General features: G+C 30.4%; 1 protein-coding gene across 2 annotated transcripts in view; it reads right to left on the minus strand.

Annotated features, from left to right (window-relative positions):
• Window positions 1-15,309, minus strand: part of sas (stranded at second transmembrane protein) — a 48,881-nt gene extending 33,572 nt beyond the window's left edge. For both annotated transcript variants that reach the window (XM_088038999.1, XM_088039007.1), the window contains exon 1: window positions 14,997-15,309. In XM_088038999.1, the coding sequence (XP_087895125.1) occupies window positions 14,997-15,105 (109 nt within the window). In that variant the 5' untranslated portion in view covers window positions 15,106-15,309. The remainder of the gene's footprint in view (window positions 1-14,996) is intronic.
• Window positions 15,310-26,761: the final 11,452 nt, after the last annotated feature.

The following is a 26,761-nucleotide window of genomic DNA, read 5'->3' on the forward strand; positions in this document are numbered from 1 at the left end:
CAAAGATAAAAATTTGCAAACTTACAGAACGCTTATTATAGTTGATCAAGCTTCAGAATCTGACGCAAAAATGTGGTTTTTATCATATTTAGTTTGGCGTCGCGACGTCTAAGAAGTTTAATGTTCAGCAAATTTAAATCTAATCTAAAGCAAACTGAAGGATATATGACAGTTGCGACACAAGATGTTGATAGTTTGGTGTCATTTTGAAGTTATGAATTTGGAAATTAACTTGATAAAAGAAATAAAATTTAATTTTTTTTAAAATTTAAATTTAAATTTATTCCTTAAATTTTAAACACAAATTGCATAAAATCTAAAATGACAACTGACAAAAATAGTGATTGGGTCCACAAACACTCACAAATCGATAAACATTACATTTTTAAGGCGCCGCGACGCCAAAAGTATCATTGATAAAAACAAATTTTTGCGTCAGATTCTAGAGGTTTGCCAACTATTTTTTAAGCGTTTTGTCTAAATTTTTTTATATTAAAGATTATTTTGAGATTATATATATATATATATATAAAATTTAGAAATTAAACTAAGCGAAATGTAGTGTGCTACACCTAAATTGTACTATTTCGAAGATAACTAGACAAAAAAAAATGCACAATAGAGAAAAAATAATTTGTAATTTTCATAAACATGCAAGCAAAAAAGTAAAATATTGTTCCCAAGATAAGTAAACTATGATCAATTCAAAATCGCCTCTTTAAGTGGAAAATAACATTGATGTAACCTATTTTGAACCAAAATTATTATATCTTTTAAAATAATAAAGATATCTCTGAAAAAGTACAATATAATTTATAAATGGCATATTATAAATTAAGTAATTTTTAATTTGGCCGTCGAATCATAAATGCTATAATACAGTATGTCCTCGGATTGAGTTCACAAGAGGAAAAAAACGTTATTTTTCATTTTACAAAAAATGAAAAAGAAATAATATTTTTTGTTTAATTTAAAATAAATAAATCTCTAATTAAAACTTTAATGTTATCAAGCAGTGTTCTTAAAATCGAAAAAAACAAAAAATAAGGAAGAACTTTATTATTTTTAATTTTACAAAAAATGTCAAAGGAATGAAATTTGTTCCTTAACTCAAACCAATTTCCACTATTTGATTGACTCATTACCTGTTTTAGCACATAGTTCAATTCTAACTCGTAATTCTTTAAGCATATTTTATTTACCCAAAATAATAATCAGTTATTCTGAAGGTTGTTGATTGAGAAAATAAGGTTTTGCATGTTTATTTGTAAAATGTTAATACACAGGCTGTTTTTTAAATGCATGCACAAAAAAAAGAGTTTGGCAATTCCTTGTCACAAGTTAAGCTGATTAAGAGAAAAAAGTGTTAGTAAAACTCTTTTTGTTTTGGAGATAAAATTACACAAAAATTTTAATAAATTTGCTTGTGCGCCACTGATTATAATTTGAACAAAAATCGAGTTGGTGGTTGCTTAGGAAACAAGTCATTCCAGGTGCGTTTTTTGCCAGTGGTGTAGAAAGTACGTGGATTATAATTCATTTTATCTTGTTTTTATCTTGATTTCAAAGTTGGTTTTTCAAACTTCATACTTCTGGACTAGCACAGAACTGTTTTGTACATGCATTTCAAAAACAACCTGTATGTACTCAAATATAATACAATATTTTATCCAAAGCATCTGTTGGCTGCAATTAAAACCTTAAAGAAATAATATGTATCAGTTTATCTTTGTATAAAAAATTGTGTACAAATCTGAAAGTAATTTTTCTTTAGACATAAATTTCCACTTCTCCAAGTCAAGACATTTTTGTAATGAGTATCGAGTGTCGGATAGCTGAATAACATGGAAATTTGAATTTTATTTTTTCCTGCTCTCACAAACCTTCAAATTAAATTTGGTAAATGGCGAGTTATGAATTAGAAAATTTTTGTTCTCAGAGTTATTTTTAAAATTCGACGGCATTAGTAAAATATCGTATTAACAAATGTAAAATTTCGAATTTCCCGCTCGAAATTTCAAAGTTTGTGTGACTGATGTGCAAAATGTTGCTTTATGTCTAAACTTGCCTAAAGAAATTTTATGGTCTCTGTTCACACAAATAAATTCGAAAAGTAAGGTTACCTTTCTAATTTTCAGTAACACCAACTTCGAAATTTTGAGTGAAAAATTTAAAATTTTTCGTTGTTGATTCGTTTGTTTCAATAATGCCGCAATAACGTTAGATCCTAAAAATGCCTCTTGAATTAGGAGCCTTTTTAGAGCACAATTTTATTTGGAAGTTCGGGTGAGCAAAAAACAAATAAAATTGAAATTCTCATGTTATTTATGTTCTGCAATTCGTGGAACACCTTATACTTCACTCGAATATAAAACAATATTTTCTCATCCAAAGCTTTTGTTGGTTGGAATTACTTAAAGCATTAAAAGAATTGATGGAAGTGACATCAGTGACAAGTCATCTAGAAAGTCATGACATAACTTTATTTTATGCTTCTTGCGAATGGGTGGGTACATAATACAATACTTTATCTAACTGAAATGAGTGAGTAAAGATTTTATTAGTGTGTTTTGAATGATTAATAATTATGATTGTATTTAAATCCTGACCAGATGAAACAAATATAAAGACAATTTAACTTTCTACAAATAAAACTTTGCTTGATTTTAAACCGGCACTTCAAGTTTATTATTCGTATTTTGGAAATTTTGGAACTTTCAGGCATAAAATAATTAAAGCATTCTGTTTAAAAGTTGCACCAAAAATTCCACGAATCTGGTTAAACTTGAATGAAAAAAATTGGTTTCGAGACAAAATCTGAAAAAAATCAAAATTAATACATACAAGAAAACTAGATTTTTTTTTCATTACGTACGACTTTATCATGGATCGATTTATTCAATAAAAAATCTACGGCCATGTCAAATTGCCGATAATTTGCCTACTATCAATCACCGCACTGAGCGGAGCGAACAAGGGGATTTGGAAAAATTATGACAGGTAATTTGACATGGTCGAGGGACTCTTTGACAAGCTGTTTCCCGTAGAAGCTTTTTAGCCTTGAAGTGTCGTTTTATAAGCTTTTGAACCAAAAAATTACATTAGATTTGATTTTCTTATTTGTTTCTTTAGCATTTAAAAATACCGGAATTTTTTATAAAGTAAGATGCATTTTTTTTTCGTTTTTACATCGCGGAAATTGAGGTGCGTCATATATTCAAAGTATATTAATATACTTAATAATGGAAAAAGTGATCAAAATCATGAAAGCACAAAACTGCCTAATTTATATTTTTTAAATTTAAAAAAAATCCAAAATTAGTTGGAAAACAAATATGCGCCTTTTGTTCAAATGCTTGTGGCTTATGGTTGATTAAGTTTCAGAATATAACGCTTTTTTATTAGTCAGCTTAGCATCGCGACGCCCAAGAAGTGAAATTTAGAGTTTTAGTGGAAACACTAGCTAATTTTTTTTTGACATAACTATTATAAAAAAGTCTCTGTTTTTATTTTAAATTTTATGCAAATTGTGGTTTAAATTTGAGAAAAAACGCTAGTCTTCAATATCATGGCGAAACACTTACAAACTACATTTATTCCAAATTTCAAAAATCCCTTTTTTATTCGTCTGCAGATCATTAGTTTCCAATTTTGACTAAACTGATAAAAACGCATTTTTCTTTAAATTTTAGAAACAATTTGAATCAAATCTGAAATGACAACTAAGATATGTTTAACACATTTATATGTATTGTAAATTATGTAAATTGGTACAGGAAGTAAATATCTAATAAAAAACAAATTTATCAAATTTTATTGTTTTACCTCAAAATTCGTCAAATGTATTGAGTAAAATCGTAAATTTTGAATTTGTAGCTTGCTCTAAAAATTAAAAATTCCAAAATTTTCGCTGTTTTTTTTAACATTTAGGAGGTAAAAAGTTCATCAAATTTCATTGATTTAACGAAAAACTTATCGAACTTAGAGCATAAAATCAAAAATTATGAATATTTATGTACACCTAGAAATCTATAGCTCCAAAATCATCACTTCTAGTTCCAAAATTTTGTAATTTAGTACACTTAATAGGCACTTATGAAAGAACAACTCTACCAAATGTCATAAATTTAGCCCTAAATTTGTCGAGTTTATTGAGGAGTAAAATCCAAAATTTTGAATTTTTATCTATTACAAAAAATTAAATTTTCCAAAAGTTTTACTTCTTGTACTAAAATTCTGTAAATTGGTGCAGGGAAATGGGCATCTACTAGAAAATAAAGCTAGGAGGTTTAATTGTTTTACCTCTAAATTTGTGAAGTTTTCTGAGTAAAAAAAGTCAAGAAATAAAACTCTAAAAAAGTCTCTGTTTTTATTTAAAATTTTATGCAAATTGTGGTTTAAATTTGAGAAAAATCGCTAGTCTTCAATATCATGACGAAACACTGGTAAAGTACATTGAAGATTATTTGGATTTGAGATCGTACGGCTTTTGTTACAATTTAAAGCGACCTAAAGGATCGTTTGGTGTAAGCGTAGTTTCCAATTTTGTCTGATTTGATAAAAACGCATTTTTCTTTAAATTTTAATAACAATTTCAATCAAATTTGAAATGCCAACACATTTATATGTATTAAAAAAATTAATTAGCGTTTGGTTCCACTATGCCTCAAAAATGGCTAAAATTTACAGATTACAATTTTAAAACGTCGCGACGACAAAATTATTGGTGTTAAAAAACAAATTTTTGCTTTCGATTCTGTATAACAAATGCATAGGAACGTGAAAAACGTAGTTGTTCCTAGTATAGAAATGCTTATTAATATAAAAGGTTTTTTTTTAAATTTTTCCTGTGGTCCATGGCATAGTCCAATAATGCAGTGCAAAGATGAAAATACAGTTCTATTGATTTTCTATTGTTATTTTCAAGAAAGAGCTATTATTTCACAAACAACTGGCTTTCTTGGTTTTGTCAAACAGCCTGACCCCATCATAAATTTTGTACTTGTGGAGAAGCGCTAATTTCTGTGGTTTGCCGGCAATTGTTGGTTGTAAATTATAAAATTTCAGCGTAGATTGAAAGTCTACAATAACTTCTTCAATTATAAGAATATTTGGACGATTGTATTCAGAACAGTTTATTCTACAATCAATTCCGGTACAATTTTGATTCAACAACCAAAGCCAAAATTGGTGGAATGTAATTAATGTTAGAGAACTCATATCAAAACATCCAATGGATAATCTGTAGACAATTGTAAGGATACCATATTTTCAAAATTTCATTTTGAAGTTTCAATGTCAAATGGTTTTCGAGTTATGATAGAAAAATTTTACAATTCCCCATAAGCATTTTGGGTAGCAACCGCTCTTTAACCTCAATATCAGACAACGCAGACATAATGGCCAGATTTCGCGTTCTAAAACGCCACCGTTTTAAAAAATTCTTTTCTACTAGGTGGTTGGGGTAGGTCAGTTACATTGTCAATGTCAATCCAGACCATCGAAAAGTCGGGAATAAAAACGCTAATTTTCCTGCTTGGTTTTTGTAACTAAAAAGAAGAATGCAAACTTTCCAACAAAAACAAAAGAATGTACGGGACTCCAAAAGATGACTTGTCACCACGGATGTGACCCAGATTCACTACCACCCGTGAAAACTAAAAATGCGTTTACAATCATGATTGCCATGAATAAGTCCCAAAGAAAGCAAGAACCGTCCAATCATCTAGAAAGGTGATGGAGTCTTTTGAGATGCCACAAACCGTATTACATTAGACCTAGTTGAATACCTCAAAAAAGGAAAAATGATTCAACGGATATTAAACTGGAAAGAGTAAGTGACTAGAAACGCCCAGGAAAAGCTAAAAGAAAGTGGTAGTAATTTTTCCAATGGTCTGTTGACTTAAAACACAGAAAAATGAACAAAAATCTGCACGCTACAATTGTCCCATTCGTGAGCACCCTCATTATCCGTTTTTCCGGATGTTGCGATTGCTGCATTGATAAAACATTTCGTTGCACGTCGGTATGGCATTACCAGACATTCGTAAGTAGCACCATTTTATTATGAACGGTCAATTACATGCAGTAACCTTCAGAAGGTTATTAACATTCAGCAGCGCAACATTTCTCCATTGTAAACTTCAGTGTCCACTTTCTAGCAAAATTTCACTGGAATATCCATGAAAAAAAGGATTAAATTCGCACCTCCTCGCAATTTATTGATGATTTTCCAAGCTGAATAATTGCGCTTTAGGCCTTCGATATTACACTGGAGTAACGGTCGTTCACCTACATAAAAATCGGAATAACAGGATTTTTTCATCCATTCCTTAAAAAATCGAAAGAATTGCAAATTAACTCTTAGTGGGTCTATAACCGCCAACATTTATTTGGCCTAGAAAGCCTCGAAAGTAAGAAGTGCAGTTACAATCACTAAAGGAGTGGAAGAAAGTATTGATCATTATTCGTTACGCTAGTCGACCAATTTTGAACGAAATCTGATTCTGAATCTAAAGGCCGTTTTGCTGTATCAGGGCAGGACTCTGAGTTAATTGCATTTTTTTTTGTGTCCACTGCGATTAGTTTTGGTTTTTTAATTTTTCTCAACAACTTGCAAAATTATGAAACTCTATAATACATCATTCAAAAAGTAATTAAATAGGCTTTCCAACAAACTAAAGAAGTCGTAGGTAGAGTTAGTTATGCAATTCCCGACGAATTCTTGATAATCCTCTGAGTAATTCCTGAGCAGGAGTGAATTCTAGGTAATTCCTGAGAAATATTGACAAACCCTAGAATTTTCTGGAAAATCGCTGTGGAATTTCTCGGGAATCTTTAAAAAAATGTATGAAAAAAATCTATGCAATTTCTAAGGAATACGAAATCTCTGAGTAATCTCTAAGGAATTTTGATAAATTCTGAATAATTCATTGGCAGTTTCTGGGCAATTCCTGATGAATTCTTGATAATTCTTTGAGTAATTCCTGAGCAATAGTGAATTCTAGGTAGGTACCTAATTCCTGAGAAAAATTGACGAATTCTGGAATTTTTGAGAATCTTGCAAAAAATCTATGAAAAAAATCTACACAATTTCTAAGGAATACGAAATCTCTGAGAAATCTCTAAGAAATTTTGACAAATTCTGAATAATTCATTAGCAGTTTCTGGGTAATTTCTGAGGAATTCTTAACAATCCTTTGAGTAATTTCTGAACAATAGCGAATTCTAGGTAATTTCTGAGAAATATTGACAAACATTGGAATTTTTTGAAAAATCGCTGTGGAATCTCTCGGGAATCTTTCAAAAAATCTATGAAAAAATCAACACAATTTCTAAGGAATACGAAATCTCTGAGTAATCTCTAAGGAGTTTTGACAAATTCTGAATAATTCATTAGAAGTTTCTGGGTAATTCCTGAGGAATTCTTAACAATCCTTTGAGTAATTCCTGAGCAATAGTGAATTCTAGGTAATTTCTGAGAAATATTGACAAATTCTGGAATTTTTTATCTCTGAGGAATCTTTAAGGAATTTTGACAAATTCTGAATAATTCATTAAAAGTTTCTGGGTAATTCCTGAGGAATTCTTAACAATCCTTTGAGTAATTCCTGAGCAATAGTGAATTCTAGGTAATTTCTGAGAAATATTGACAAATTCTGGAATTTTTTATCTCTGAGTAATCTTTAAGGAATTTTGACAAATTCTGAATAATTCATTAGAAGTTTCTGGGTAATTCCTGAGGAATTCTTAACCATCCTTTGAGTAATTCCTGAGCAATAGTGAATGCTAGGTAATTTCTGAGAAATGTTGGCAAATTCTGGAATTTTTTATCTCTGAGTAATCTCTAAGGAATTTTGATAAATTCTGAATAATTCATTGGCAGTTTCTGGGCAATACCTGAGGAATTCTTGACAATCCATTGATTCCTGAGCAATAGTGAATTCTAGGTAATTTTTGAGAAATATTGACGAATTCTGTAATTTTTGAGAATCTTTCAAAAAATCTACACATTTTCTAAGGAATACGAAATCTCTGAGTAATCTCTAAGAAATTTTGACAAATTCTGAATAATTCATTAGCAGTTTCTGGGTAATTCCTGAGGAATTCTTAACAATCCTTTGAGTAATTTCTGAACAATAGTGAATTCTAGGTAATTTCTGAGAAATATTGACAAACATTGGAATTTTTTGAAGAATCGCTGTGGAATCTCTCGGGAATCTTTCAAAAAATCTATGAAAAAATTAACACAATTTCTAAGGAATACGAAATCTCTGAGTAATCTCTAAGGAGTTTTGACAAATTCTGAATAATTCATTAGAAGTTTCTGGGTAATTCCTGAGGAATTCTTAACAATCCTTTGAGTAATTCCTGAGCAATAGTGAATTCTAGGTAATTTCTGAGAAATATTGACAAATTCTGGAATTTTTTATCTCTGAGTAATCTTTAAGGAATTTTGACAAATTCTGAATAATTCATTAGAAGTTTCTAGGTAATTCGTGAGAAATTCTTAACAATCCTTTGAGTAATTCCTGAGCAATAGTGAATTCTAAGTAATTCCTGAGAAATATTGACGAATTCTGAAATTTTTTTTGAAGAATCGCTGTGGAATCTCTCGGGAATCTTTCAAAAAATCTATGAAAAAAATCTACACAATTTCTAAGGAATACGAAATCTCGAATAATTTCTAAGGAATTTTGACAAATTTCGAATAATTCATTAGCAGTTTCTGGGCAATTTCTGAGGAATTCTTGATAATCCTTTGAGTAATTTCTGAGCAATCGTGAATATTAAGGTAATTCCTGAGAAATATTGACGAATTCTGGATTTTTTTGGAAAATCGGTGTGGAAACTATCGGGAATCTTTCAAAAATCTAGAAAAGAATGTACACAATCTCTAAAGAATACGAAATCTCTGAGTAGTCCTTAAGCCTTAAGGAATTTGACGAATTCTGAATAATTTATCAGCAGTTTCTGTACAATACTGACAAATTTTGGGTAATCTATTGAAGTTTTTGGGGACTCCGTGTGGAATTCTTGACGAACCTCTAAGTAATCCTTGAGAAACATTGACGGATTTCGAGTAATCCATCCATGGAGAATTTCTAAAAATACTCTCGAAAATCTCAAAAAAAATGTTCAAAAATTAATGAAAATTTTCTACACAATTTCTAAGAAATCTCTGAGTAATCCGTTTTTCAAAAATATCGTGGGAAGTACTAATCCTAGCAATGAGTTTAATGGCTCGTTAAAAAGCTTATTAAATTGCTTTTCAAAAATAGTGTTGAGCAATTCCATAACTTTACAAGTATAATAAAACCCATTTTTAAGAATATCTTTTAATCCGGACCTGATGGATCAAAACGGACTTCAGGTTTGGAATCAGGGGCCATTCCACTTTAGAGATCCACTTTTCTACTACAAATAACCATAAATCAGAATTTTGAGTTTTATTTAAAATTCGCACAATTTTCGCCTAATGAATTCAATCTTGCCTGATCTACTAACATCATTTGTTACACTACTTGATACATAAATTACCACAGTAATTGAGTTAATAACGTATCTGCATAATTAATCTTGTTCGTTTGTTTTCATTATGCGGGTTGCTTGTGTGACCCGTCATTAAAGTCACCGCGTTTGAGTAGTGTAGAGGATTTGTTGATTGCCGTGGATGTGAAAAAAAAGTTTCTTTTGTTGTACCAACCAAAACGTGGGCGAATTATTTATGTCACTAATAGCAATACGTAATTCTCCTGCATGAATTTCCCAGAAAAGGACAAGTTAGTCATCGATTTTATTAGATCATCGTGGCGAAAGAATAGGCGCGATCATCATGCACTTGTTGGATTAAGAAAGTTGTAGAAACAGATGGACACGATTTTACCAGCTTTCCAAGTTTTAAGAAAATTAGACTACTTACTTATCTCCGGAAACATAAATCTTTTGGAAATTATGTGGCTACAGTTCGGTATCACTTTCAAGCTGTTTGAGCGTGTCTTAGAAAGTACAAAATAATTGGCAAATATTTCAAAGAAATGAAAATAGTTGTGTTGGTTCCAAGGTTTGTTAATTTGCTAAACAATAGACGATAATCGTACAACAAATTCATTCTTGTGGTTCTTTTGGTTGGTAATTTTGTATTGTGTTTTATTCACGTCGCGTAACTTTACTGAAAAGAAATGTAATTTTCTTCAGTAGAAGCGTGTTAGGAAAGTTTCTTCAACAAAGTCTCTGTGTCGTTTGTGGCTTGTTTTTATCGTTTCTGGTCGATTTATCAATTATCTGTAGTTTGTATTTAAATTTAAAAAGGAAGAAAAAGAGTACAGGCGCGTGCTCAGTGAAGAAAGCAAATTCGTTAAGAAAGGATCGAATTTTGTTCATTTTAGAATTGTCAGAATTTTATTAAATTCGTAGTGCGTGCATTTTAAAAAATTCAAGTAGTTTTCGATTTACAAAATTTTCAAAAAAAAAGTTTAAATTTGTGAATTTTTAAAATTTTCTGTAATTTTACACTTTAGTCAGCTGAATTATTTCTTAGCAATTCCTGAAGAATACTGAAGAATTTCTGAGTAATCTTTTCAAGAATTCGTGCGAAATTCTAAAAAATGTCTAAAATCTTTCAGCAAATCTACTAAATCTTTAAGGAATTCTTAATCAAAATTGTGGAATTTTGGGTAGACTATTAGGCGTTTCTGTGGGAATTCCTGAGAAATCTCTGACGAATTTTTAAGTAATTCCTGAGGGATATTGACAAATTCATTAGTAGTTTCTCGAGAATCCCTGAGAAAATTGACAAAATTCATCAGAAATTTTTGAAGAATCTTTGAGGACACTTTTGGAAATTTTTAAAGAATGCTTTAAAACCCAATCAGAAATTTCTACACAATCCCTAAGGAATTTCTGACAAATCTCTGAGTAATCCCTATCGAATATTGACGATTTCCGAGTAGTTCATTAGAAGTTTCTAGGAAATTTCTGACAAATCCCTGACGAACCGTTGAATAATTCCTGAACTGACAAATTCTGGGTGATCCATTAGGAGTTTCTGGGGAATTCCTGAGAAATGTCTGACGAATCTCTAATTAATCTCAGAGGAATCTTGACGAATTCTGAGTTATCGATAAGAAATTTTTGAAGAATTCCTGAGAAAACTTTTGGAAGTCTCTAAACAATTTTTTAAAAATCTATAAGAAATTTTACACAATTTCTAATAAACCTTAAGTAATCCCTATGGAATATTAACGAATCCCGAGTAAGCCATTAGTGGTTTCTTTAAAATCTCAGAAGAATCTCTGACAAACCTCTGAGTAATTCTTGAGTAATACTGAATTTTGGGTAATTTCTGAGGAATATGGACGAATTCTGAAATTTTTTGAAAGTTCGCTCTCGGAAATCATTCAAAAATGTATGGAAAAATTTACAATCCCTAAGGAATACGAAATCTCTGGGTAATCCCTAAGGAATTTTGACGAATTCTAAATAATTCATTATAGTATTTTTTTGGGCAAAATTTTGAGTAATCTATTAGAGAAGATTCTGGGGACTCCTTTCGGAATATTTAAAGTAATCTCTGAGCAATCCCTGAGGAACATTGTCGGATTCTGAGTAATCCATCAGGAATTTTTGGACAATCCATGAGGAAACTTTCAGGAATCTCTATAGGATCTTTCAAAAATTTCTACATAGTCTCTAAGAAATTTTTGAATAATCTCCAAGAATTTTTGACGATTCCTGAGCAATACTGACAAATTCTGAGGAGTTTCTGGGAAATCCCTGATGAACCTCTGAGAAATCCTTAAGGAATTTTGACAAATTTTGAATAATTTATTAGAGTAGTAGATTCTGGGCAATCCGTGAAAAATCCCTAGAAATTTCTGAGTAATTCCTGAGCAGTACTGACAAATTCTGGGTAATCTATTAATAGTTTCTGGGGAATCCCAGACGAACTTCTGAGTAATCTCTGAGGAATTTTGAGTAATTCATCGGAAATTTTTAGGAAAGCTCTGAGAAACTTTCGGGAATTTTTCAAAAACCTATAATAAAATTCTACACAATTTTTAAGAGCTTTCTAACGAATCTTTGAGTAATTACTACAAAATTTTGACGAATTCTTAATAATCTATTGGTAGATTCTGGGAAATTCCCAATGATTCATGACGAACCTCTGAGTCATTCCTGAGCAATACTGACGTATTCTGGGTAATCCATTAGGATTAAGAGTTTCTGGAGAATCTTTGACGAACTTCTGAGTAATCCCTAAGGACCATTGACGGATTCTGAGTGATTCAACAGGAATTTTTGAACAATACCTGAGGAAACTTTCGGGAATCTCTAAAGAATCTTTCAAAAATTAATCAAAAATTTCTACATAGTCTCTAAGAAATCTTTGAACAATCTCCAAGAAATTTTGACAAATCCTGAGTAATCCATGAAGAATATTCCTGACAAACCTCTGAATTCCTGAGCAATACTGACAAATTCTGGGTAATCCATTAGGAGTTTCTGGGGAATCCCTGACGAACCTCTGAATAATCCTTAAGGAATTTTGACAAATTTTGAATAATCTATTAGAGTAGTAGATTCTGGGCAAACCCTGAAAAATCCCTACAAATTTCTGAGTAATTTCTGAGCAGTACTGACGACTTCTGGGTAATCTATTAATAGTTTTTGGGGAATCCCTGACGAACCTCTGAGTAATCCCTGAGGAATTTTGACAATTTCTGAGTAATCCATCAGGAATTTTTAGGAAATCTCTGAGAAACTTTCGGGAATGTTTCAAAAACCAATAATAAAATTCTACACAATTCTTGCGAGCTTTCTTACGAATCTTTGAGTAATTCCTAAGGAATTTTGACAAATTCTTAATAATCTATTGGTAGATTGTGGAAAATTCCCAATGATCCCTGACAAACCTCTGAGTAATTCCTGAGCAATACTCGTATTCTGGGTAATCCATTATAGTTAGAAGTCTCTGGAGAATCCTTGACGAATCTCTGAGTAATCCCTGAGAAAGTTTGGCAAATTCTAAGTAATTTATAAGGAATTTTTAGAGAATCCCTGAGAAAACATTCGGAAATCACAAAAAAATCTTTCAAAAATCACAATTTTTTACACAATTCTCAAAAAGTTATTGACGAATCTCCGAGTAATCTCTGAGCAATACTGAGGAATTCTGAGTAGTCCATCAGAAGTTTTTGGGAAATTTCTGATGAATCCATTAAGAATTGAGTTTATGAGTTTGAGTGTCTGAAGATTTACTTTTTACTATAAAGAATCTCTGCTAGAGTTTCTTTTTAATCTCTAAGAAATATTTGAAAAATTTTAGAAAAATCGTGGAGAATTTTGAGTCTAAGAAAATCTTGAGAAATAATCCTGGATTTCTGAGTAATCCATGAAGAACTGTTTCCGGATAATCCCTGAGGAATACTGACAAGTAATACATCAGGAATGATTTTATAAATCTTTGAATTATCCATCAGGACGATCTGACAAATTCATAATAAATCTTTGAGGAATTCTTTGGAAAGTTTTGCAGTAGGGATCCCTCAGGAAGAAATGTTATAAACAATTTTTATTGAATCCCTAAGGAATACTGACGAATTAATGAGTTATCTATCAGGAATTTCAGGAGAATGGAGTCCCTTATTATATTACTCGTCAATGAATCCTTGAGGATTATTTGGGATTTCCTTGGATTTTCTAGAGAATTTCTATAAAATCTCTAAAGAATATTTGAATTTTTTTTGAGAGGGCTTTAAAGAATCTTGACGAATTACCGAAAAAACCTGAAAAAAAATTGAAAAATTTCTAGGGCCATTTCTTATTTAGAGAATTTTTGGCGATTTACTAGAAAATGCCAAAAATCGCTAAAAAAACGGTATATGCAATCCAGGACAATCCCTAAGAAATTCCCCGAGGAAAACTGATGAATTCGCAATAAATTCTTGTGGAATTCTGGAGGATCCCAAAGGATTCCCTGATTATTCTCTAATGACCTAATGAATCTGTCTTACGTTCTCCAAGCTGAGGAACTTAACATTTGTTGGTAACTCTACTAATCACATAGACAACAGGCCTGCCAACCCTTTTCACATTTCAAGGCCTCCCAAATAACCTTGTTTGTCCCCAGATTAATTAATCAATTACACTAAAAATTTTAAAGGCGAATCATAAAAAGTTACTGCACGTCACAAATAAATCTCTTATTCCAATTTCATCACCTAAGCCATAATTTCTTTAATGCCAAAGCGGTTAAATTTCTCCATTTCCTTTGAATTGCATTTTTAGCTTTAAAACCGAAAAGAATAATCACGAAAAAGCACCTCAAAATGTTTATTTTTAGAAATTCGCACCAAATCCGCAAAACCGTTGCGTGTTTTGACCTTAGAAATCGTTACTTAATCAATCGTTCCAAAACGCCAGAGGCTATTTAATTGAATTTTTTCTCTCCGGTTTGAACATCTTCGGGAAGTGTTTAAAAATCTAGTCGTGATTCAACGTCAAGGCTGACTCGATTCGTGATCGGTTGTGTTCTTCTTCGATGTTATAAAGGTATAATTTTCTATAGATATCCTCTACGTCACGAGGTAAAAAACGACTATTGTTAGAAAGGTTTTATTTGTCCGACCACAGTGGCCAGTCGAATTCAAAGAAATTTCATGCAAAAACTCATTACTTCCAAGCGATGCTTAAACTTGGATCAAAAATTGAGTAATTTAAAAGTAATTTCGCTTAGATAATTTGAGTTTTCTCCGGAGCTTCGGGAGTTCAATGCCAGGCCAGTAATTGCCGGAGGCGCAAATGTGAGGCCACCAAAGTGAATGATAAATTTCGTTTAAATCGCGGATTAATCCGCGATTTCGGAGGAAAAATGTGGGTCAAACGATAAAACGAGCGTTTCTTGCACGAAGGTTGCAAATGTTAATCTAATGCAGGATCAGGAAGTAGTGTAAACAAACCGCAAGGTTGGTAGAATGTTTACAAACACAACGTACCATTCTTAGCGCCGTCGCTGCAATTCCTCCCTTCGGGGCACTCGATGGCCAAAGTCCAGTGCACAATCACCACCGCCACCACCACAGTCTGTCTTGTTATCAACCCCATCGCTCCCTCACACAACGTAAAATCACTGAAAGTCTTACAGGCGCGTCGCCGCTGGAACAGCACGAGCTTCGTTAGATCACATCACTAAAAAAATCTTGTGAATGTTGGGTCTGCGGCCGGTCAGCGGTCTGAACCATGAGCCATGGTTGGTCTCCGGCAAGCTTCCAACCTACCTTCCAACTAGCGTGCGATAGTGGGGCCGTAACAAATAAACGCTAGTCGAAAGAAAGCGGCGACATTCACCTCAACGCGAATTGCTGAACTGAAGACACGTAAATTTCATGAGCATTTCGACCTGCACTATTTTCTCTCTGGCATGAAATTCGAAGACAGGTGATGTAATGGCGTGATGACGACGCGGTTATCTCAATTGGGGATTTTTGGATAATAGGAAATCTTGAGACATTTGAGAATTTTTTTAAGGAATCTGAGTAATTCCTGAGCAATTCTGGCGAATTGTGGATAATCTATTAGGAGTCCTTAGACTCCTTAGCTAATTTTTGAGTAATTATTGTGGAATATTGACTAATTTCTAAATAATCTATCAGAACTTTAGTGAATTTTGCCTGAGGAATCCTACGGGAATCTTTGATGGATTTTTTTTAATTTATTAATAAATATCTAATGGAGAATTAAAAAAACTTGTTCAATGAATCTCTTAAAATTTTCTGAATAATGTAATTAATAATAATAATTCTGATAAGTTTCTGAGTAATTTTGGGAATTTCTATTATTCCTCGGAAAATTTATTTAGGGAATTTCTTGAAAACTCGAATGTCTTTGAGAAATCCTTGAGGAAGAGGTTTTTAGTAAATTATGAGAAATTTCTACAGCATCCCTAAGGAATCCATCAACAAACCTCTGAATAATTTCTGAGAACTCGGAATATTTCATTAGGAATTAGGAAAAAACTCTCGGAAATATCTAAAGAATCTTTCAAAAATCTATGAGAAATTTACACAGTCCTTATGGAATATTAGACGAATCTAAGTCATCCCTAAAGAACATTAACGAATTCTGACTAATTTTTTAAGGGATTCTTAAAGGCATTTTGAGGAATTCCTTGCAAACTTCAGACGAACCTGTGAGTAGTTCCTAAGGAATTTTGACGAATTCTGAGTAATCCATTAAATTCTCTCAATAATAATTCAAATATCTAAGAGAAATTTAGACACAATCTCTTATGATTCTCTGAGTAATTCGAGCAAGAGAGACATTGACGATTTTCTAAGAAATTCATCAGAAATTTCTAGGAATTCTCTAGGATATTAAAAAAATCTTTAAAAAATTCTCTGAGAAATTTCTTTACAATCTATAAAGAATAAAAAATAATCCGTCAGAAATTCCTGAGCAATCTCTGAGGAAACTCTTGAAAAAATCTTGCAAAAATATGTTAGAAATTTCTGCAGAAACTCTAAGAACTCTCTGGCGAATGTTTGAGTAATCAATCAATGAGGAATATTGACGAATTTTTAAATAATACATCAGGAATTTCTGGAGAATTTTATAAATTCCTAAAAAATGCTTGAGAACTCTCTGAGCAATTCTAAGGGAATTTCTGATCATTATGGTGAATTTTTGAAAACCAGAGAATTATTAAAAAACATGTTATGATGAATCTTTCGGTAATAGGGAATCTTGAGACAGATTTGAGAATTTTTTTAAGAAATCTGGGTAATTCCTGAGCAATCCTGGCGAATTGTGGATAATCTATTAGAAGTTTTTGGGGAATTCCTCAGGAATCGCTCATAATTCCTTGACGAAGCTCTGAAAAATCTTGAGAAAAGTTCACAAAGAATACCTGAGAAATGTTAATAAATTCTGAGTAATCAGGAAATTTTGGGGAAGTCTTGAGAAAACTTTCGAAAATCTCTGAAGAATCTTTCAACTTATGAGAAATTTTAGTACAATCGCTAAGAAATCTCTGAGTAATTCCTAACCATGAGGAATGCTGACGAATTTCCGAGTAATTCATCTGGAATTTTTAGGCAATTCATGAGGTACCTTTGAGTAAACTAAAAAAAATTTAAAGAAATTTCTGTAAAATCTCTAAGGAGTTTCTGGCAAATTGTTATTTAATTTCTTAGGAATATTGATCAATTTCTACCAAATTTATCAGGAATTTTTGGAGAATTGGATAAATTTCTTAACAAATGCTTGAGAAATCCCAGAGCAATCTCGGAACTTTGCTGTTAATTCTAATAGATTTTTGAAGACCAGAAATTTAAAAAAATATATTTTACGACTTGTCAAGGAGTCTTTGGGTAATAGGAATTCCGAAGCACCAATACATGATTTTTTGAAAAATTTCTTTATGACAGCAATTTTTATGATTCTAGCGAATTCCAGAAAATTTCAAAAATTTATTTAATAAAAATCTGGAAAAGACTGAAATTTTCCCTACACTGCACTATGTTCTCTCCGACATGAAATTCGAAGACAGGTGATGTAATGGCGTGAATGACGACGCGGTTATCTTAATTCGAGGAGAAATGGGGATTTTTTGGTTTACCAGCGGCACCGGAGTGAAAAGCCGTGTCCAATTAGCTTGGATAAGATGATAAGTTTTTTGTAAATCGCTTTCATATTACGATGCTTTTACTCGCGATTTTACAGTTTTTAAAGGTGTGATACGGTTGTGGCGATAATGTTCCTGCGGGAAGTGTTTATAGAAATTAAGAACGCGGTGAACCTCGAAGTAAATTCCAAATTAAAGGAAGTGACGGTGCAAATCGCAATCTGGTCAAGATTATGGACGCGTAATAAAATAAATTAGAATTAGAGGAACTTGGAAATTAAAAAATGTGTCATGATATACTTTAATTTTCACTTTAGAAGTTTGCTCTAGATTCTCAGGCTACCTGTGTATGACTCATGGAAATGAAACGGGTAATTAAAGCGGATTTATAGTTATGAAATTCAATTAGGTACGTTTAATTTTTTTGCGATTTACTGGTTGGATAAATGGTAATTTTTTCGGAAGGAAAGAAGAATGGAGGAACAAAACGAAAATTCGATGAAAATTAACGCAATCCCTGAGGCTCCTCTGAGTAATCCTTAGGGAATACTGAAGAATTTCGAAGTTAGGAATTTTTGGTGAATTCTTCAAGAATCATTGACAAATTTGTGGGTAATTTCTACAGGATTCCTATGGAATATCAGCTAAGACGAATCTTCTTGGAGAATCTTTGAAAAGTCCGCAAAAAATCTTTTAAAAATGTATGATAAATTTATTTAGCTAAAGAATTCTTGATGAATCTCTGAGTAAAAATACTGACGAATATTTAAGGAATCTTTCAATTTCTTAGACTCTTTAGCGATTTTTTAGTAATTATTGTGGAATATTGATTAATTTTTAAATAATCCATCAGAATTTTGGTGAATTTTGACTAAATACTTGAGGAATCTCTCGGTAATTTTTGATGATTTCCTGCTATATTTCTTATATTAAGAAATATCATATCTGGTGCAGAATTAAAAAAACATGTTCAATGAATCTCTCAAAATTTTCTGAATAATCTAATTAATAATAATGTGGAATCCTGAAAAGTTTCTTTGTAATTCTGAGACTTCTGATTATTTTCCGGTAAATTCCAAAAGAATTTAGAGAATTTCTGCAAAATTCTAATAAATCTCTGGAAAATTCTTGAGGAATAGGTCTTTAGTAACGCATTTTTTGGAAATACCTGAGGATTTTTTGGCAATTTAAAAATTGTTTAAGAAATTCAGCGCCCCTAAAAATCCATGACGAACCTCTGAATAATTTCTGAGAAATACCGACGAACTCGATTAGGAATAATCTCTGAGGAATATTGAAGAAGTCGAATTCCTGAGAAAACTCTCGGAAATATCTAAAGAATCTTTCGAAAATCTATAAAAGATTTGCACAGTCCTTAGGGAATATTAGACGAATCTGAGTAATCCCTAAGGAAAATTGACGAATTCAGAGTACACTGTAGTGATAGTTTCCAGGAAATTCTCGACGAACTTCTGAGTAAATCTTGAACAATATTGACGAATTCTGACTAATCCTTTAAGAGATTCTAAAAGGCATTCTGAGGAATTCCCTACGAACTTCAGACAAACTTTTGAGTAGTTCCTGAGGGATTTTGACGAATTCTAAGTAATCCATCAAATTCTCTTAATAATCATTCAAAAATCTACGAGAAATTTCTACACAATCTCTTATGAATCTCTGAGTAATTCCTGAGCAACGACTTTCTTAGCAATTCATCCGAAACTTCTAGGAAAATTTTGGGGATATCTCCAAGGAATAAAAAGTAATCCGTTAGAAATTTTTGAGCAATGCCTGAGGAAATCTTGCAAAAATATGTTAGAAATTTCTGCAGAATCTCTTACGAATGCTTGAGTAATCAATCAATGAGAAATATTGACAAATTTCTAAATTATACTCTACATCAGGAATTTCTGGAGAATCTCATAAATTGCTAAAAAATGCTTGAGAACTCTAAGGGAATTTCTGATCATTATGGTGAATTTTTGAAAACCAGAGCATTGTTAAAAACATGTTATGATGAATCTTTTGGTAATAGGGATCTTGAAACATATTTGAGATTTTTTTAAGGAATCTGAGTAATTCCTGATCTATTCTAGCGAATTGTAGATAATCAAAAGAGTTTTTGGGGAATTTCTTAATAATCGCTCATGAATCCCTGACGAAGTTCTGAATAATCTTAAGAAAAGTTTACAAATCTCTGAGTAATACCTGAGAAATGTTGATGAATTCTGAGTAATCAGGAATTTTTGGGGAATATCTGAGAAAACTCTCTAAATCTCTAAAGAATCTTTCAAAATTTAATGAAAAATTTTGGCACAATGAGGAATGCTGACGAATTTTCCAGTAATTTGTCAAGATTTTTTAGTGAACTCATGAGGTCCTTTGAGCAAACTTAAAAAAAATATAGGAAATTTTTATAAAATTTCTAAGGAGAACTTGGCAAATTGTTACGTATTTTCTTAGAAATATCAATCAATTTCTAACAAATTCATCAGGAATTTATGGAGAATTTGATAAATTTCTAACAAATGCTTGAGAAATCCCAGAGCAATCCCGGAATTTGCTGTTCATTCTAATGAATTTTTGAAGACCAGAAAAAATTTTAAACATATTTTACGAATTGTCAAAAAATCTTTGGGTAATAGGAAATCCTGAAGCATCAATAAATGATTTTTTGAAGAATTTCTTTATGACAGCAATTTTTTAAGATTCTAGAGAATTCCAGAAAATTTCAAAAATTTATTTAATGAAAGTCTGGGAAAAGACTGAAATTCTCCCTACATGAACATAGAAATATCTAAATAAGCTCTAGAAAATACCTGAAGAATCGTTTTTTTTTTGTATAACCTGAAAATTTTGAATACTCAAGCGAGTTTTGCAAGGTTTCAAAGATCTGTGTATAATTTGACAAATATAAGAAAATAAAGAACATAAAATTGATTCTACATTTAGAATCTAAAAGAAATTTGATGAATATTAATAAATGTAGAGCCTTTTACAAAATCAAACAATTTTAAAAGTTTTGGGGAATTCTTAAAGAATCTTTTAAAGAGTTCTAGAAGTACTTACAGAATTTTAAATCTGAATCTCATAAAATCTTAAAGGATCAAAACATATCTTCATTTTATACTAGATCTAAACCGTTGAACAGTATTCTAACAGAATCATTTCTAAAAATTTTGGACAATCCTAAAAATTTCAAAAGTTTTTTAAGAAAAATGGCCGAGAACGTCTGACAGAATCATAATAATCTTAAAAAGTCATACAGGGTCCCAAAGAGCTTTATAGAATCCTAATAAATCCTTGAAACTACCAAGTTCAAAATCTTAGAAAAACTTGAAGAATTCGTTAAATTCTAAAAGAATTTTCAGAAAATTGCAGACAACCTAAATTATATTAGGAACTTTCGGAGCGAGAGATTTAAAAGCATCAGTGGAATCCTACTATTTCTGACGCATCTTAAAAAAACTCTAAAAATCTAAAGCTTTCCAGAAATCTAAGAAATTTCACAGAATAGAGAATCTTCAAGACAGTGATATCAAATTTCAAAATTCTGTGAAATCTAATTTAGAGACACTAGAAAACCTCAGGTCAACTTACCCAAAAAATAACTAATAAAAATTAGAAGTCAGGTGCTCTTCATGTCATATCTTTACAACTTATCTTCGTCCAGCAGATCTTACCTGCAGATTGTAAAAAAGAAGAAGGATCTTATCTTAATTTCTCTTGAATTTGACATTGTTAAAAACCATAAAGTTGAAGAAAAACTAGAGATAAAATTGGTGTTCTTCTAAATTTATGAGTTTCTCGTGAACGCATCGCAATTTGCAATTTAAAAAGTACCGAGTGGAATTTTTCTAAGAAATTTTATCTACATTCTAAATCATTGTTTATGCATACGGTCAAATAAGCCAAGTTATTAGTTTTGATTACAATTAATTCAGTAGTTAATTTAAAGGGGAATTCCTTCCTTAATTACCTTGACGTGAAAAATGATTTTTCATCTTTTTAACTTAACAGAGTAATTTTTTATTTGTCATCTTTTATAAATGCAACATTTTAATGTTGAAACCACATCGACCACACGAATTAATTTAAAAACTTACTAACCCAAAACATCTGTAAAACTACTAAAATTAGAAAGCAATTGAATAAATTTCTATGGTTTTAGTCGGATTAATTCAATATTCGTTCTCATACACCAAATCCGCAAGAAATAGAAATTATAATTTTTACCGCTTTCAGGTGCGAATTTGAAGGATCCTCAAGTTGGCTCAACCTTGACATAGAAGCTTAAGTAGATACCTACTTTCTCTTGCCAAATTCTCTTCAATTTTGTTTACTCATCATCCTGATTTTGGAGGGCAATTGGTAATTCCGTTATTATTTCGTAGGAGGACTTTTCAGTGTCGCAAGCTCGAGTGAAGCAAAGAATAGAAAATTACTTTGCTTGAATTTGGTTTAAGTGTTAATGTATTTTCCCATTCATTGCCATGACTGTTAAAATAATAAGTTATGTGAGTACAGATGTCTAATTGTTTGTTTGCAGCCTTGGGGAATCCCTTGTGTGAAGTTAAAGAAGGCGTCTATAATAATTTAATTTATTCGTGTTTGCTAAAGTGACTAAATTGGATACTATCAACATTTCAAAACAGGAAAATCGTTTGCTCATACCCATACTAATAATTTTAGAAATTAAATTTTGGAATGCGAATAACAACCTTTTTATACCTACACCTGTCTACTCATATTTCTTTCTTCCAAGAAACCGTCAAAGGTTTCTCTGTCTACCTGGACGAAATTAACCCATTAACCGCAAGTATTCAAAATATGTGTGAAAATTTCCTCAACTCTGGAGGTGTTTTTAGCCAGTGAGGTCATTTTTGTTTCGCTTTTATTGGGTGCGAATATATGCAAATATCTGTTGTTTCGCCAGTATTTTAAGTTGCCTATACTAACTGTTAAAGTTTACTCCGAGCCAGCCGAGAATCTATAGACAATTTGGCCTCTATTGTAGTTCAAAATTTACAATTTACGTGTAATTTGGGGGGTTGTAGCAATGTCAAATTGCTCTTCCTAGGTGATTTATGCACTCATGAATTTATGTCCGGAAAGTTTGAAAGGCAATTTTCCAAACACTAGCTTCTTCAAGTGTCAATGTCTGAAATTTACATGTGTGATGCTGTTCTCCATTGTCTTCTATGAAAATAAATAATTTCCATGCCTTTAACGGAATAACACGTCTAAGAACATCTTATTCACAAATTTTTGATTTTCGATTAGTGATTGATGGCTTGTTATTTTTCCATTCTCGCTTTTCAATTTTCTTTTCTCATTACTCTTTACTTTTTTCTCGTTTTTTCTTTTTCTTTTTTTGGTTCTTGTTTTTGTCTCTATAGTTTTGAATTTTTCATTTTTAGTTTAAAATGTTCAGTTTAATTTTCATTTTTTAATTCTCAATTCGTCCTTCTTATTTCTTATTTCTAATTTTTAAATTTATTTTCTGATTTTTGATTTTTAATTTTCCGATTTTTGTTTGTGGTTTATCGTTTGTCCGTCAATCGTCGTTTCTCGTTTCTAGTTTTTAGCTTTTAATTTTTAGTTTTTTCATTTTCAGTTTTCAATTTTTATTGACATTTTTCAATTGTCAATTCTCATTTTTTATTTCTTATTTCTCATTTCTTATTATTATTTATCAATTCTTATTTCTCACTTTTCATTCCCCATTTCTAAGATGAATTTTAAATTTTTAAAATTTTTGTTTTTCGTTTCTCATTTGTTTTTAAAGTTTATACTTCTCAGGTTTCAGTTTTCGAATCTTATTCAATTTTCAATTGGCAATTCTTATTTCTAATATTTTTTATTAATTGTTTAATTTATGTTTTGATTTTCGATTGTCGATTTTCAATTTTTAATTTTTAATTTTTAATTTTTAATTTTTAATTTTTAATTTTTAATTTTTAATTTTTAATTTTTATTTTTTAATTTTTAATTTTTAATTTTTAATTTTTAATTTCGTTTTTCGATGGTTGGTTCTCGTTTTTCAATTCTTATTTGTTCTGTCTCGTTTCTACTTTTCAATTTTCGATTTTCGATTTTCAATTTAGAATTTTGAATTTACAATGTAGAATGTTAAATGTTGAATATAGAATGGAAAATGTAGAATTTAGGATTTACAATTATAATTTAGAATTTAGAATTTAAAGTTTAAAATTTAAAATTTAAAATTTAAAATTTAAAATTTAAAATTTAAAATTTAAAATTTAAAATTTAAAATTTAAAATTTAAAATTTAAAAGTTAAAATTTAGAATTTAGAATTTAGAATTTAGAATTTTGATTTTAGATTTTACATATTAGAATTTTTATTTATGCTTTTGTTTTTTATTTTACTACTAATTTTACTACTTATTTTTATAATCTCTGCTAATTTTGTTAATCTGTTAATACATAATTTCTAAAAAAGTTTAAAAAGTTTTTAAAGAAACTTGAAAAACAAAAATTGAACAAAATTGCGATGATCAAAAAATTTAAATTTTTATGTTTTGACTTTCGATTTTCGATTTTTAATTTTCAATTTTTTATTTCCAATTTTCAATTTTCGATTTTCAATGGTCGTTCTCGTTTTTCGTTGCTCATTTGTTCTTTCTCGTTTTTAATTTTCGATTTTCAATTAAAAATAGTATTTAGAATTTAGAATTTAGAATTATTATTTTTGCTCTTGTTTTTTTTATTTTATGACTAATTTATTTTTATAATCTCTGCTAATTCTGCTAACCTGTTAATCCATAATTTCTAAAAAAGTTTAGTTTTTAAAGAAACTTGAAAAAAAAAATTGAAGAAAATCCCCATGATCAAAAAATTTAAATTTTTATGTTTTGATTTTCGATTTTTAATTTTTAGTTTTCAATTTTCAATTTTCAATTTTCGATGGTCGTTCTCGTTTTTCGTTGCTCATTTGTTCTTTCTCATTTCCAATTTTCAGTTTTCGATTTTCGATTTTCAATTTTCGATTTTCGATTTTCAATTTAAAATAGAATTTAAAATTTAAAATTTAAAATTTAAAATCTAAAATTTTCGATTTTCGATTTTCAATTTAAAATTTAAAATTTAAAATTTAAAATTTAAAATTTAAAATTTAAAATTTAAAATCTAAAATTTTAAATTTAGAATTTAGAATTTAGAATTTAGAATTTTTATTTTTGCTTTTGTTTTTTATTTTACTACTTACTAATTTTTATAATCTCGGCTAGTTCTGTTAATAGGTTAATCGATAATTTATAAAAAAGTTTAACGAGTTTATAAAGAAACTCGAAAAAAACGAAGAAAATAGCAATCATCAAAAAAAATCTGCATAAAAAAAATAAAAATAATTTAGATACAAGCTAGGGAAAATCCAGACAAGAACTTTAAAATCAAAAATACATCTAGAGAAGATTTGAGAAAAAAAAAACCTAAATAGAATCGAAAGTCATTATAGAAAATTCAAAGAAAATCTCGAAAGAGATAATAAAACAATAAAACATAAAAAAAGAGAATTCCGAGAGAATGTAAAGAAAATCTAAGTAGAAAATTTAATCAAAATCAAAGAACTTTCCAGAAAATTTGCGGAAAATTTAACAAAACTAATAAAAATCAACATATAAAAGACATAGGAACTGTTGTAAAAGAATCTAAGAAGAATTTAAATTTAAGTCATATACAATCCAGATAAGTCTTGACGTGCCGCCTTTAGAAACCGATGAGGTAACAACTTGAATAAAATTCTTTCTTCTTCTTCTTCTTGATAATTTGACATTTCTATTTACTTTCACTATTAGTTAAATTAATTATTTGGAATGCAGTTCCTATAGTTTCATAAATTTCATGTTTATGAGTTCAAAACCTTTCGAGTTCGCGTAAGCATTTTGCAACATTATTACAGAAAATACAAAAACTATAGCAAAAGCTGAGGCAGATTAAGATCGATTGGGGCCCTGAGAACATGAGAAAATTTTGAGTTTTTGCACTTATACTATTTTTTTCAGACTGCCTTTTCAGTTCTGTCTGAATTTTCTACGCTTTTAGATTCTGTTTAGTTTTCTTTATACAGTGGGTACATTAATTTTTACTTTTGCTTTTTTTTTTGAATATTTCTCAAATTCTTGATCTATTCTTTTATGTTAAATTTCCTATTTCTCAGATTTTGTTTGGAGTACCTATTTGGATTTTTTTTTATCTTTTAATTTATTTTCTATAAATTGTCTGGATTTTTTTTAGATTTGGTCCTTTTCTCCCTAAATGTCTAAGATTTTTATCACGTTTACTGAAATTTTGTTTAAACTTCCTAGATTCTTGTAATTTATTTTTGTTTCCTCTAAATTGCACATAAATCCTCTTAGATTTTTTTCTTATATGTTTTTGAATCTGTTTTTAATTTCTAATTGGTTTCTAATTGGTTTCTAATAGGCAAATCTGTTCTCTTTCACTATGGCGTTAAAATTTCCCTGTTAAGTTGCTAAATTTTCTATGCCAACTTTTAAATATTTACAAAGCAAATAGTTTAAATTAGTTCTCATAACCATTTAATTAAAGCACCTGTGAACACACTAAATCTTATTCTAGAAGATCTCAACTCTAGAAGACCTTGTTTTGCCTGTTTAAATGTGCACCTTGTTAAGGAAACCCACAATAATGATGAATACAACTAAATCCGCACTTCCGAAACATTTTCTCACGCTTTAGGTCACGATTTAAATGAATTAACAATTTAACTAGCAGGTACACTCAATACAATAAAGCGATGTGCCTACTATCGTATTAAAATTACGAAACCCCCAACAAAACGTGAAATAACACGCAATTCTAAGGATAAACCCAAACGAACGGGTTGGGTTTTCTGCGTATAGAAACGTGATAATTCCAATCTGCAGTTGCAAAACTCTCCTTTGAAGTTTCTATGGTACCTTAATGCCGCTTTATGGCTTTGTTTTACTCACTTTAGTTCATCTCGTTACATTAAAAATACATTTGAAAAGAGAAACTTTCATTTCCGGGATGACCACATCTCAGTGTAGAAGTGTCAGGATTAACTGTTTTTAAACGAAATTCACAATGGGCTAAACGCCGCATGCATCGGTGGGTATTATAGCTTGGAACGG

This window comes from Gnatocerus cornutus, chromosome 1 (genome assembly GCF_029298725.1).
Source record: "Gnatocerus cornutus isolate USDA-ARS CGAHR chromosome 1, icGnaCorn1.1, whole genome shotgun sequence".
Classification (NCBI taxonomy): domain Eukaryota; kingdom Metazoa; phylum Arthropoda; class Insecta; order Coleoptera; family Tenebrionidae; genus Gnatocerus; species Gnatocerus cornutus.